We start from the raw sequence: 13,815 nt of genomic DNA, 5'->3' as shown, positions 1-13,815 counted from the left end.
CAGGCAAGATGGAAAAGGGTGTTAGTAGAGATGTTCGTAAGTCGAGTTGGGTATAGGTTTAAGTATGATATTAACACTAGGCTTAAAATTTTCCCCAAACTTTTCATATTTGCAAATAACTATCCTAGGTCTATTTTAAGGTTGCCAATATTTTTTAAAATTTTTAAATAATATGTTTATATATTTTTAATTAAATATTTAATAATTTTTTATATTTTTATTAATTAAAATTTTATATATTATCATCATAACTTTTCTTTAATGTTTACATTATAGTAGTATTATATATTACTATAGATTTAATTTTTTACTATGCTATAAGGTACATAATATATAAGATTAACATAATATAAAATATTATGAACATAAAAATAGATCAAGCCAAGCCCGGTCTAGAATGTTCAAGCCTAAGTTCGAGCCATATTTTAAACAAGCATAATTTTTTTGCCTAAACTCATTTTTCAAGCCTAATATTTTTACTCATAGCAAACTTTCAAGCTTGGGTGAACAAGTATCATTTTTTTTTACAACAAAATGTGAACCCAACCTAATTCTAGGATAAGTGAACACCCACCCAACCAATTGGCCATAACTTGAGGTTCCTAAGTAGTGCATAAAATAAATACTCTAATAAACAAATATAAAATGAACAATATTTTATTTCCAATATTATAATATTAGATAGGCTCAAAAAATTTTATTTAAAAATTTTCTTTTTTCAAATAATGAAAATTAAAACTCAAATCATAATAGAATTTATTTTTATAAGAAAAAGGGCAATGAATTATCTAAAGATGAAATTCAAAACATGATATTAATCAAAATATTTTATTTCAAAGAAAATTTTAACTCTAATCATTTATATACATCTTTTTCATTTGAAAATTATATAATTCTTTATTAATCAACATCATTTTTTTAAATTTTGGACATAAGATTTTGAATAAGAAGATTTGAGGAATTTTCACTTTAATTCCATATAATTTTATTAGATATTAGCTTTTATTAAATATTAAATTATGATACACTTACGATAAAGGTGAAAAATAGAATTATGTAATAAATATATTTATAAAAATTAGTACAAATAATAAAATATGCTTTGATTGAATGATAAAATATATATGTTGAAAATTATAGTGGTTAAGGTTCAAATTTTATTATGTATTTATCTATTTTTCTATATAAAAGATATAAAATAATAAAAACATTTTCAAAATAATATAATTTACTTTGTAAAGTAATGATATTTTTATCACTACTCAATTAAGTTAATTTCCGATTGACTTGTAACACTGAATTTAATAGAGAGTTTAATATTAATATTTTTTCTCGAAAAAAATAATAAAAGCATAAACAAAAAACATTTGTATACATTAAAGAAAATTATTAGAAAAATAAAATAAAAAGTCAAGTTGACCAAACTAAATAATGATGTAACCACAAACAAAAAGTCCAAATAAAACCCTAAATATAGGTGAGAGAAAATTCTTTAAAATAGTATTTTTTATAAGTTAATTGTCAACTTATTTTAATAAATTGAAACCCTTTAATTTGCAATATATAATTCACCTAAAATCTCTTTTATATTTGGTATTTAAAGATTCAATTGAGATGTCGATGGAGTCTTAGTTTAATTAATATGGTCATTGCTGTCAATATAGGAGAATATGGATTCGAGTGCGCTGAGGTGTATTATCCTTCTATTTATAGTTGAAGAGGGGCTATAAATAATTCTAAATATTATATAAAAAAACATTTAAAATAATATATTATATTTAATTTTTATAAGTTAATTGACAACTCATTTTTAGTAAATTGAAAACCCTTTAATTTGGAATATACAATTCACCTAAAATCTCTTCTATATTTGGTCATGTATTCAAAGAACCAATTAAGTCAAGCAATTAAGACAAAACTTCCTATTAATCTCATTTTAACTGGCTGGAAAAGATTCCCCCTTTGCTTGCAATCACTCACCCCCCCCAATTTATATATTTAATTATTTATTAAAAAAACTTTTATTCTAAAATGTCTAATTGATAATGTATGGTTTTTTATATGATTATTTATTTGATTCACGAAAATTTTTTTAACATTAATTTCATTATAAGTTTTTATTATATCTGTTTTTTTTAACCTTTAAAATAAGAAAATAATACGTTTTAATGCACTCGAATCCACGTCTTTCTACACTGACAATAATATCGATGTCAATTAAGGCAATACTCAAGTGACTCATTGATGAAAATTTTAAATTCAATGACATATTAAATATATATTTTAAAACTCAACAATTTGTAAACATTTAAATGTAATAGACCTTATCATCGAAATTCATATTTAATAATAAAATTTTAATTTTTAATATTATTTTAAATAATAAAATAATTTTTCAATCTGATTCGGGTTTGATTGGATTTCTTATTACAAATTTATGATATTGGGATATGAGAAAAGGAGATAACAAAATTTGAACCATATCACTTAGATGTCAGGCAAAAACTTTAATCATTATTCCAAACATATCTTGTCAGTTTAATTAAATCTTAACTTAATGATGAAAAGTCGAGATATGATATAATTTGACTTGACCAACACCTTTAGAGTGTGAAAACGAAAACGATTGATATATCTGTACTACTATTAATTCGATAGAAAACAATTAAAATCATTCTTATAATTTAAAAGTAACAAATATTATTATAATAGTATTTTCGTATTTCTATAATTTATGTAAATTTACAAAATATTTATTTAAACATAAAATAAATTTAAATTTAAGACATCAAAATTTCTCATTTTACTAATTTAACCAAAATTTCATTAAATTTTTATAATTTTTTCTAAAATATATTATTTACATTCTTTCACCATTATGTGTGCACTATAATCTAAGAATAGAAGTAGATGATAATCATACACCCCACCTTCAAAATTAAAGTTCAATCTTTTCTATTTTTCCAACCTAATTCCCAATTATAAAATAGAAAAGATAGTTTATTGTTGCAGTAATTCTTGTATTATGAGGTTTTAGGTGCATGCACTTGAAAACCTTCTTTCTTTGGTGTATGTATATATATATATATATATATATATATAAGTAAATGATTTAAATGTTTGAATTAGGTTTGCTTGTATAAGGGTTATACTTTTCAAAACGCTGATATAAAGTCTTAACCTTTATTAAAAAAAGTTTAAACAGGGATTTTTCATGCTTTTTAACTTAATTTGAGTTAAAATTACGTAAACTCTAATGTATTTAGAATAAAATACATGACAATTGAATCAAATATTATTTAAAATAAAAGAAAATAAAAAAATTGATACCTAATATATGATATTTGAGAAGCCCTTATTTGATTACTTTCAAAAAGTTTTGGCCCTTGTTTGTGCACTTTGAAAAGTTTGACTTTCATTTAAGCGCTTTTGTAAAAGTTCGACCTTTATATGAATATTTTGAAAGGTTTAACTTTTATGTGAACAATTCCTAAAAAAAACCCCAATTTGAATATTTAGCTAAATAAATGTATGGATTTTCAAATGTATTTCATCATTAAGCTTTGTGGGCAAAATTTTCCTCATTGTTTTTTTTATTCATAAGATTTAAATTTAAAATTTTACTTACAAAACATTAAATTTTACTTAAAATTTACTAATAGTTGGGTAACCAAAAAATATTTACTAGTTGTTAGACAACTACTAATATAGCTTACCCTTCTAGAAAATCGAGAGAAACTAAAGTGTGTGAAACATGATAGACCAAATTTCCAAGAAAAAGCACCCAAAATAATTAATTTATACTATTACTTAAACCCCGATTAAGTTTGTATCACGAGTCAATCGAGCACCAATTAGGTTAAGGAAATTACTAAAATTTCATTTCTTATTAAAAATAAGTTATATTATTCAATGGTATTTTAGTCATTTTATTTTAAAACAATAAAAAATACATATGGTGGGATTTGGACCCACGTCAATTGCATTAGTAAATTTAAGAATTTACTACTAAACCAAAATTTTATTTTACTATTTTGGGTAAACTACACCATTAGTTACTAAACTAGAGTAAGTTTTCATTTTGGTCACTTAATAAAAAATTTATTATTTGGTCATTGAATTATTCAAAAGTTTTTATTTAAGTCACTACGCTGTTAAAATCGATGTTATATGACTTTTTCTGTTTACACTGCATGCACACGTCAAAAATTCTTTTTTCCCTTCTCTTTTAAATTTTATTTTTTTTATGAAACAACTTTGGATATCACAAATCTACGAACCAAAATTCAAACAGTTTTTTCTCTGATCTCTGACACTGACCACCAGATCAACTTGGATCTAAAATATGTTCTTCTACTCGTCTATGAGTATTGGTCCACCATACTGATCGTCGAATCATCGTTTCGAGCTTGCTGGCGGAACTTAAAAAGAAAAAAAAACAAAAACTTAACAACCCAATGAATTAAATAAAAACTTTTGAATAGTTCAATGACTTAAATGAAAACTTGAATAGTTTAGTGACAAAATTGTTACTTTTTTTAGTTAAGTGACCAAAACGATAACTTACCCATAGTTTGATGGCTAATGGTGCAGTTCACTCTAATTATTTTTTATACATTTCGATTTTATTATTCAAAATTTTTTTGTGAATGAATTTCATTATTCACACTTTATTACCTCTATCAATTGTATATATTAATAATGTTATTAATTGAGTTGGTGTCGCAGATTAACTCAACACTAACTCAAAACTGTTATATTCTTCATGTATTATTATTGATTAGTTTTAAACCATATGTTCTATTATTTTTGTATGTTATTTTTAAATACAACCCTATGTTATAAATATGTAGTTTCCACATGCATATGCATGCAATGTAATTTCTATTTTAATAATGTTGTTAATTGAGTAGGTGTCACAAATTAAATTGACACCAATTCTTGATTAACGACAATACCATAATAAATAATTGTATTCATTTATTATTCTTAATCTAATTTATTTAATTTAATCTATTTTATATAAATATCATACATATTTTATATGTTATTATTAATAATTTGAACCATATGATACATTACTTATTTTATTTTATTTCTAACAAAAAATTAAAATTAAAAATCAAGATTTTTTCATAATTACTAATTTATAAATATATTTAGGATATTACGAATTATTCTTAATTATTATATTATTTTATTAAATTGCTTTTAACTATTTTGTTTCAATGATTAATTCATATTATTTTCTGTCAAAAAGTATGGTTGGGTTGGAACTTGTAGCCTTTCTTTCTTAAATAAAAATCATTAAAAGGTTTGTATTTGATACCACCATATTTATCGTCAATAATAATCGAGGCGAAGTTAAAAATTTTTTTAGAGAAATTAAAATAAAATTTAATTTTAGTAGTCTATATATTTATAATTTTAAAGAATTAAATTAAAATTTTATTGTTTTAGAGGGTCAAAGTATAATTTTATTTTTACTAATTTAAAATTTTAAAATTTTCTAAAGGGTCAAAAAAATTTTCATATTAGAGGGACGGGCACCGCCAACCCCTATATTCGCCTCTAATCATAATAATTATTTTTCTCGTTCGATATATTTTTAAAAGAATAAATGACTGATTATAAAATATGATCTAATCTTATAAACAAATAACGAACCCTTAATTATATAATTAAAAGATAAAGTGAACAATTATTACACAACAGCTCGTAATTAGTCAATGTTACATCCAAGATGGTCAAACAATTGTTATATTTAAAGGCCATTGGAATCTGTGTTAGATCTAATACAGATCTTCAAACAACTAATAATAGAGGCGGTATTAAATAAATGATAGGATCACGTGAGTTGATTAACATAACACAGTTGGGGAATCTTATAAAGCTCTTTCAGCGTGAAAATTTTATAAATATTAAACAAATATCGATGATTTTTTTAAACTCTACTCGGAAATATCAATTTAATTTTTAGTATATTTTATTTCATAATATAATATATTATATTGTTCTAATTTTACTATTTTTCAAATATTATACGAGTAAATTTATGGTGCAATAAATTAATAGAAGACAATAAATTAATAGAAGATAATTGCGTTTCAACGTGCTTGAACTCACATTCTCCTAGACAATAACTTAATTGACTATTTAAGATCACACAATTTAATTCAATAAAAGGTTGCATTTAGAATTTAAATATTATTTTATACAATTATTTTCTATACCATTTAGAAATATAAATTATTTCTGTTGAATAATGTTTTATCATATCGTATTAAGGGAAATACAAGAGGTATTTATACATATTCCTACTGCTACTATTATTTGTCTCGGCCTTTGGGCAATGGTACTAACATTCCTTGTCCCTGCGAGGCTTACCCGAGCTCTCCTCTCGCGACATCGTTCCTACAAGGCTTACGCAAGCTCCCCTCGCGGGCTCTTCGCCCAAGCTATCTTTGCGAACATCTAACGTTCCCGTAAGGTTCTCAATTGACTATGCCGGTAGGGGAACATTCTTCTTCCAAGTCGGAGATCCAAACCTTATTGGTCACTTGGGCTGATGATTCCCCAATCCTAACAATTTCACACTTTTTTTTTTTTACATATCACTATAATATTTAATTTTGTGATTTTTTAATGCCATTATTTTTATTATAGTCTTTTAAAGTGTATGTTTACGTGTTCACTTTAAGTCCTTGCAAAATTGGCTAAATTGAATTTCAAATTCTTCAAGTTTTCAATTTTTTATTATTCTTGAACTTTTATATTTTTATATGTTTAGAGAGTGGATTCTAATTTAAAGAATTAAATTAAAAATAAAAATGGGACTTTCTATGCATGGTCAACTTCCTTTAGAATGAGATTTAAACCCACAACTCAATTTCTAATTTTAAATTATTATTGCATGAATGATCGTAATTATAATCTCATGGATCGAATACGAGACTCAAAAAATAAAATTTAATGAAAATTTCGACACTCGAGGAAATTTTTGAGAGTTATATTAAGATTTGGATTACATAAAATTATAATTTTTAAAATGATTAAATCAAAATTCTAATATTTTTGGGATTAAATTATAATTTTACTATATACTTATTTATGATTTTATGAATTTTGGAAATTGTAAAGTAAAAGTTTTCCATTTTAAGGAGAAAGATTCACTACTTGCCCTCCTTCTCCTCGCTAATAACTAATTCAACCCTTAAACCATAGCTAAAATGTTAGTTTTGTACTTTTAAAAATCAAATTATAAAATATTATAAAAACTCATATATATATATATATATATATTCTCATAAATTCTATTCTAAAATTATAAGAATGTGTATGTTTTAAATTATAATTATGAAAAAAAAAAGAAAAACAAAAATTCATAAAATTTTGAAGAATTCTAATAAAATCTAAATTAGCATTATACAAAAAGAGAATATTACAAAAAATATACTTTATAGTTTGTATAATTTAGATTTTATTCTCTTTCCAAATAATAATAATAATAGAGATTCTAGTAAAACTTTAAATAATATCGATTGATATTGCTGTTAATATAAAAAACGTAAATTGAGTATATTAAAACTTATTATTCTCCTATTTATAAATAAAAGAGAAATAAAAAAAGACATATATGATCAAAACCGCGTGTATATATATAAAGTGATATTCTATCACAAAATTGAAGGTCTATTTAAAAAGGACTTATATTAAGGATAAACTACAACAAATGATTAGAAAGTTGAGTTTAGTGGCTTTAAGAGACATTCATAAAAGAACATAAAAAAGAAACACCTATGTCCTCTACCACAATCCTAATACATTTCATTCCAAGAAAGTTTCCATGACATCATTGTACATCCTGGCCTCGGAGTTCCGATACTCGCCGGTTCGGTGCTGATGATGGTCGGCCAAAGTTGATTACAAAAACATCATCGTTCTAGCCGGCAACTGAAAGCATTTCTAAAACTTGTTTTTCATCCTTGTATTATCTGGATGACTATCCAAGCTCAATCTAAGCTCAAGAACTCGTTCGGGTTTGCGCCGACATCTGTGTTATGGTTTGAGTCTTTTCCTTTGAGTATAAGCGAGTGGTGGTTTGTTTCCTGTTTGTTTCCTAAACTCTCGGAATTGAATAAAAGCTTGGCATCTTCGGTTCGTCCGGTGAGAGCACTGAAGAAGCTCAAGCCATTAGGCCATTTGATGTCGTTTTCATGCTCAACCATCATGTCTTCCATTCGGGTTTCAGACGAACGAGGTAGTAGAAACATGTGGGTTTCGTCTTTGGGTTGTGGAAAACCAAGTCTAGCCGGGTTCTGAAAATTAGGTGAAGCAAGCATCGGATTAGTTGCTGGCGGAAGTGGTCTCTGGTTCCAGTTGAAGAGTGGAGGTGGACGGGTTGGAACGGCAGCCTGCTTTGAAGAAATCGTCGATAAAGACGGACCGTTTCTGTTGGATGAAAACAACTGGGACAGATAGAAACCAGATTGATACCCAAGAGATTCAAAGGTATGCCTCATTCTTAGCACAAAATGAAGGTCTTCAGGTATCTGAGATTCACATAAAATAAAACCCAAATTTCAATCCCGAAAATCGACCGTGAAAATACACGGATGTAATTACATGAAGAGCTACTTTATGATCAACTAAGCAACTAGTAATCATAAAATTTCATATCAAAAATCAGACTGACGTTCAAGAGATTCAAAAGCAAGTCTTCATGAATCTGAGGATTCACAGAAATCTCAATGAGATCAAAAGACCAAACTTCAATAACGAAAACCAACCACGAAAAGTCGAAAAAAACCCAGAAATTACATTTTGAAAAGCTACTCTACAATCAACCAAACAACGAGTAATCATGAAATTTTCATATTAGAAACTAGACTGATATCCAAGAGATTCAAAGGTGTCTAGAGGATTCACACAATGAGATCAAAAGACCGGACTTCTAATCTCGAAATTCAACATCAAAAAGCGAAGAACGCTATAATCAACTAAAGAATTGATAAATAAAAGAATTTTCATATCAGACTCACAATCTTGCAAGAACCCAACTGTAGAAGACCATGGCCAGCTTGAATAACAGCAATAGTCTGCTCAAGAAAAAATTTGAAAAAAGAAAAAACAAGAAATCATTAAAATCTTAATCATTAGACAAACAAAAATGGCAAAAAACCAAAAAAATATAAAATAGAAATTGGAAAGCTTCATTTTTGCTGACCTGAATGCCTGAATCAAATTGATCAGTCCATTCAGGAGGAAGCTGCAATTCAAACAAACAACAAAAAGGGCAGATTAAATCATAGTTTCTTGGACTCAGGTATTTCGAGGAGGTTACTCGAACTTATGGGCTCGGTTTTGAGTGTTAGATACGAGTATGCATCCTGAGTCGGAGTAACATAGTTTTATGGTGGAAAATAATTGAAATTAAAGAGCAAGGCTTAAAAGAATTACAGCATCAAAAGAACTTTGCCAATAATTGGAGATATTGGGTTCACATTCAGTTGGTTCTTTGAATACCCATTTATGACACTTATCTGATGCAACTTTCCCCATTAACCTGTTTCAACATATCAAAATCAAACACCACAAAACATATACATACATATATATATATAGATATACATAGATTTCCATTTATTTAGAGAGAGATCAATGAGTGATTGAATTGAATATATGTATATATGTTTATTATAATGAAAACACCTACCCAGTACCCACCCTTCTCCATAATTATATAACTGAATAGACATTTTGCTGAAAGCTTTCCTCACTGGATCTTCTCCTTCAATCTCTTCCAAACATTCTGTTGTAACCCTTCCTTTGCAAAATCCATCTTCCCACATCAACATCCTTTAAATCACAAATTAAGAAAAACCCATGTCATGGAATAAAAAACTATCCTCATTTTCCTCTGTTACTTTTTCCCAGGAAACAAACAGCAAGAAAAGAAGAAAACTTACAAGCTGCCGTTATCATCTCCAACCTTGCAACCATTACCACCTCTCACTCTCCTACACACCAAAAACGAAGAAGAAAACCCATTAAGTCAAACAAAAGATTGAAACTTTTAGTAAGTGATGAAGATATAAATACAAAGATTTTTTAAAAAGGGAAAAAGGGAAGATATACGGGCGAGGACGGATGGTCCAGAAAACAGAGTAAGTCCAGTCTGAGTTGAGACAAACAGTTCTAAGTGCTTCATGAAGGGCCATCATCCCCACAGCTTCTTTGCTCCTATCAACTGAACCTGAGCCCACCATCTTTTTCTTTTTTTCTCTTTGAAAACAACAATGGCTGCTAGTGCTATCTGCTACTTCTGTTGCTGTTGCTGGCTGCCCCCTTTTGCTACTTTCTCTTGGTTTTTAAGCTCGTTTAAAAAAAAGCTGCTGCCTTTCAAGATTATCAGAAACCACAAAGCAAACCTCTTTCTTTCCTTTTTTTTTTTTCCCTCTCTCAAAGACACAAACAGTGTAACTTTTGATTCAAAACTACTTAATTTGTATATAAATTTATAAATAACACCAGTTGATATATTAAGATTAGATTATATTTTTGTTTTATTTATTAGAAAAATAAATAAATTATTTTATTAATGTTAAATTAAATAGTAAAATTATTAATATAAGAGGACGGTTGTCTTATAATCGAACTTATGAATTAATTTATCTATTTTTAATAAAAATAAAATATATATAACTTTTACTCGTTATGATAAATTCTAATATACAATTGATTACTAAATTAATATATATAATTAATGGGAGCAATAAAACATGTATAAAAATATAAAAATAAATTTTAATTGATTGATAAATTTTTTATTATATATATTTATTAGTTTTTAAAGAAAAAAATTGATTATGGGGCTATGCGATGAGTTTTGGTAACGAGTCAGTTTTTAAAGTTGAAACAAGAGTGATGTTGGAAAGTTGAAGTTGAGTGTAATAATGCTTTGTTGATTGAATTACTTTTGTCTGGTGGAGGAGCTAGTAGTCGTTTAGTAAAATTGCGACTATTACATCAAGTTTTACGTAAAAATGAGAGATTTGTATTCGACATATTCGAGAACTCTTAATGGTATTGTTGATCACATGATTAAATATACTAATAAAAGTAGTTATTTGATATATTTATTTAAATCTTCACAGCTTCGATCATGAATTTATTGGAAAGATATCGTAATATCTCTATTTTTTCTTGATTATGATTTTATCTAATGTATTGTTTTCTACCAAAAAATTTAAATAATTTTTAAATAATATAATTTATTCAAAATATAAAATTAACTATTAAAAGGTGACATAAATTGAGTAAAAATTATAAATAAAAAACCCTTTTTCTTAGAAAGAAAGGAATGGAATAAATGTAAAAAATTGAAAAAAAAAATCATAAAATTATGATGGGTTTGATGAAGATTGAAGATTCCAAAGTGGTACGAGATACAAAGTGTTTGAATCTTACAAAGATGTTTCATGAAAGTTATTATTGAAATAAATAATCCAAAGGGGTTCCGCATTGACCGCCCCACCCCTCGCCCTAACCCCACGACCGTATCTTTTAATGGGTCCCACTTAATATCTCCTCAGACATTTTTTACCTTAATTTAACTCACCAACCCTAATCCATACCCCTAATTTTGAAACTTTCTGGATTTCTTCCGTAGTAGGAATATATCCTACGCAATTCCAACTCGTATATTAATTTAATGGTCAGAGTGTTTACTGTATTAAATTATATTTTTAGTGTATATAAATTTAAATTTTGTGGCATTAAATGTTTAAATTTTTTATATTTGAATATATGATGAATAATAGTAATACACGAATAATTAATTTATAATAAATAAATTTTAGATTCGAAATTAATTGATTCAAGTAATCCAACTTGTTGTCATTGTTTATATCACTATTATTTAATTTTATATTCAAATTAAGTTTGATGTCATTTAATTTAATGATATTAATTGAATAAAATTTTAAAATATATAAAATATGTTAGTAAAAATTTCTAGAATACAAAAAAAAATATCCTTTGATTCTTTTCCGTAGATTGATTTCAATTCAAAGATCTTTTGACTTGATCTTGGATGGATTTGGATTGCTTCAAGTGTCATGGTAATATGTTCTTGGCACGAGTTTGGACCTCTTTTATTTAGTTGATTTGGATTGAATGGTGGTTTTCTTCAAAAATGGTTTTTGGCTTCTTCTCCATGGTTAAATTGAATTGGAAGGCAACTTTTTTTCAAAATTGATGCGGCGTTCTTCAGGTTCCTCGACTTCTTTAGAGAATTCTGCAGAGATTTTTTAAGTTCTTTGAATTTGTGGATCCAAAATGGCTTAGGGTGACCCTTTTTGTAGTGTTAATTATATGAATAAAATAGATTTCTTATAGAATTTAACTACTACATTTGATTGTTGCAAGAATTTAATTTTTATTTATTTATTTTTGTCTCTTGTTAATTTAATTCATTACAGATAAAATAATCATTTGATATTATCACTTTGTTATTTTATTTTTAATTACTAACTATAAATTTTAATATTTATCTCTTAATTATTTTAAATTAATTAAATAATAACACATATATGATGTTATCATTTTTACCATGATAGTTTTGGTTTTATCACATGATAATTTCAACTTGATATGTGACGTCACGTAATTGACTCAAAAATTTTGATTGTTTATAAATTTTCCGTTAAGACTTGATAATGAACACGAATTTAAAGAGTAAGAAATAGCAAGCGAGCTGGTGTTGAAATTTTACCTGATTTTGTATCACCACTTTCATCTTTTACCATTTTTTTTATTTACATAATGTCTAGAATTACTCATGGTTCCTCCCCAACCTATAAATAGGAGGATAATGCGCTTCAACACATTCAAAGCCACGTCTTCCTGCATTGACACCAATACTCATACCAATCGAACTAAGACTCAATTCATATTCTAATATAGTATTTTCATACTTTTCAAATGTTATGAAACACCCTCACTCCTCATGATCCTCAATTTCATATCATATATATTTTTCGGATAATTAAAACATAAACTCAACCAACAAACATAATATATTTTTTCATAATTGAATAACATTTTATAAGGTAAAGAGAAAGACTTGTTTGAGGATTGAATTTGAGATTAATGTCTATCGATATTTTATTTCAATAGAAGTCTTTTATTACGGTACACAACTTGAATTATACTTTTTTCATTTGAAAAATATATATATATAATTATTTATTTGCACCATTTTAGACTCAGTTTTTCAACCACTTGACTTTAATATCATATATATTTCTATCAAATATAATTTTTTAAGGAAAATGATAAAAGCATGAAGAAAAAGAATTTATACATTAAAAAATTATGAGAAAAATAAAATAAAAAGTCAAGTTGGCCAAACTAAATGATGTAACCACAAGCAAAAAGTCCAAATAAAACCCTAAATATAGGTGAGAAAAAACCTTTAAAATAGTATTTTTATAAGTTAATTGTCAACTTATTTTAGTAAATTGAAAACCCTTTAATTTGCAATATACAATTCACCTAAAATCTCTTCTATATTTGGTCATGATAATATAATGTATTAAAGATCTAATTGCGAGGTGGGTTGAGCCTTAAGTTCTATTGGTATGGTTATTGTTACCAATATAAGGTATGTGGGTTTAAGTGCGTTGAAACGTATTATCCTCTTATTTATGAGTTGGGGTAGAACTATAATCATAACTTATAATGAGATTGTTTAAAAAATTAATCAATTAAGATAAATTTAATCAACCAATTAAGACAAAACTTCCTATTAAT

The 13,815-nt window shown here is 26.4% G+C and overlaps 1 protein-coding gene across 1 annotated transcript; it reads right to left on the bottom strand.

Moving 5' to 3' along the window:
* Positions 1-7,671: 7,671 nt before the first annotated feature.
* Positions 7,672-10,528, bottom strand: LOC108452923 (protein RICE SALT SENSITIVE 3-like). Its single transcript, XM_017750723.2, has 7 exons — positions 10,138-10,528; positions 9,969-10,019; positions 9,727-9,858; positions 9,460-9,565; positions 9,227-9,268; positions 9,042-9,098; positions 7,672-8,552 (listed from the first exon to the last, which is right to left on the bottom strand). The coding sequence occupies exons 1-7, from the start codon at positions 10,266-10,268 to the stop codon at positions 8,013-8,015; spliced, it is 1,059 nt and encodes a 352-aa protein (XP_017606212.1). The 5' UTR covers positions 10,269-10,528; the 3' UTR covers positions 7,672-8,012.
* Positions 10,529-13,815: the final 3,287 nt, after the last annotated feature.

This window comes from Gossypium arboreum, chromosome 5 (assembly GCF_025698485.1).
Source record: "Gossypium arboreum isolate Shixiya-1 chromosome 5, ASM2569848v2, whole genome shotgun sequence".
Lineage (NCBI taxonomy): Eukaryota > Viridiplantae > Streptophyta > Magnoliopsida > Malvales > Malvaceae > Gossypium > Gossypium arboreum.
This window is presented reverse-complemented; position numbering and strand designations above follow the sequence as displayed.

Excerpts from the sequence above, each read along its gene's own strand:
- LOC108452923 (XM_017750723.2), bottom strand. The coding sequence starts at position 10,268 with ATGGTGGGCTCAGGTTCAGTTGATAGGAGCAAAGAAGCTGTGGGGATG. Across the intron at positions 9,099-9,226 it reads AATTTGATTCAGGCATTCAG|ACTATTGCTGTTATTCAAGC; the intron begins GTCAGCAAAAAT and ends TTTCTTGAGCAG. Across the intron at positions 8,553-9,041 it reads AGTTGGGTTCTTGCAAGATT|ATACCTGAAGACCTTCATTT; the intron begins GTGAGTCTGATA and ends TGTGAATCTCAG.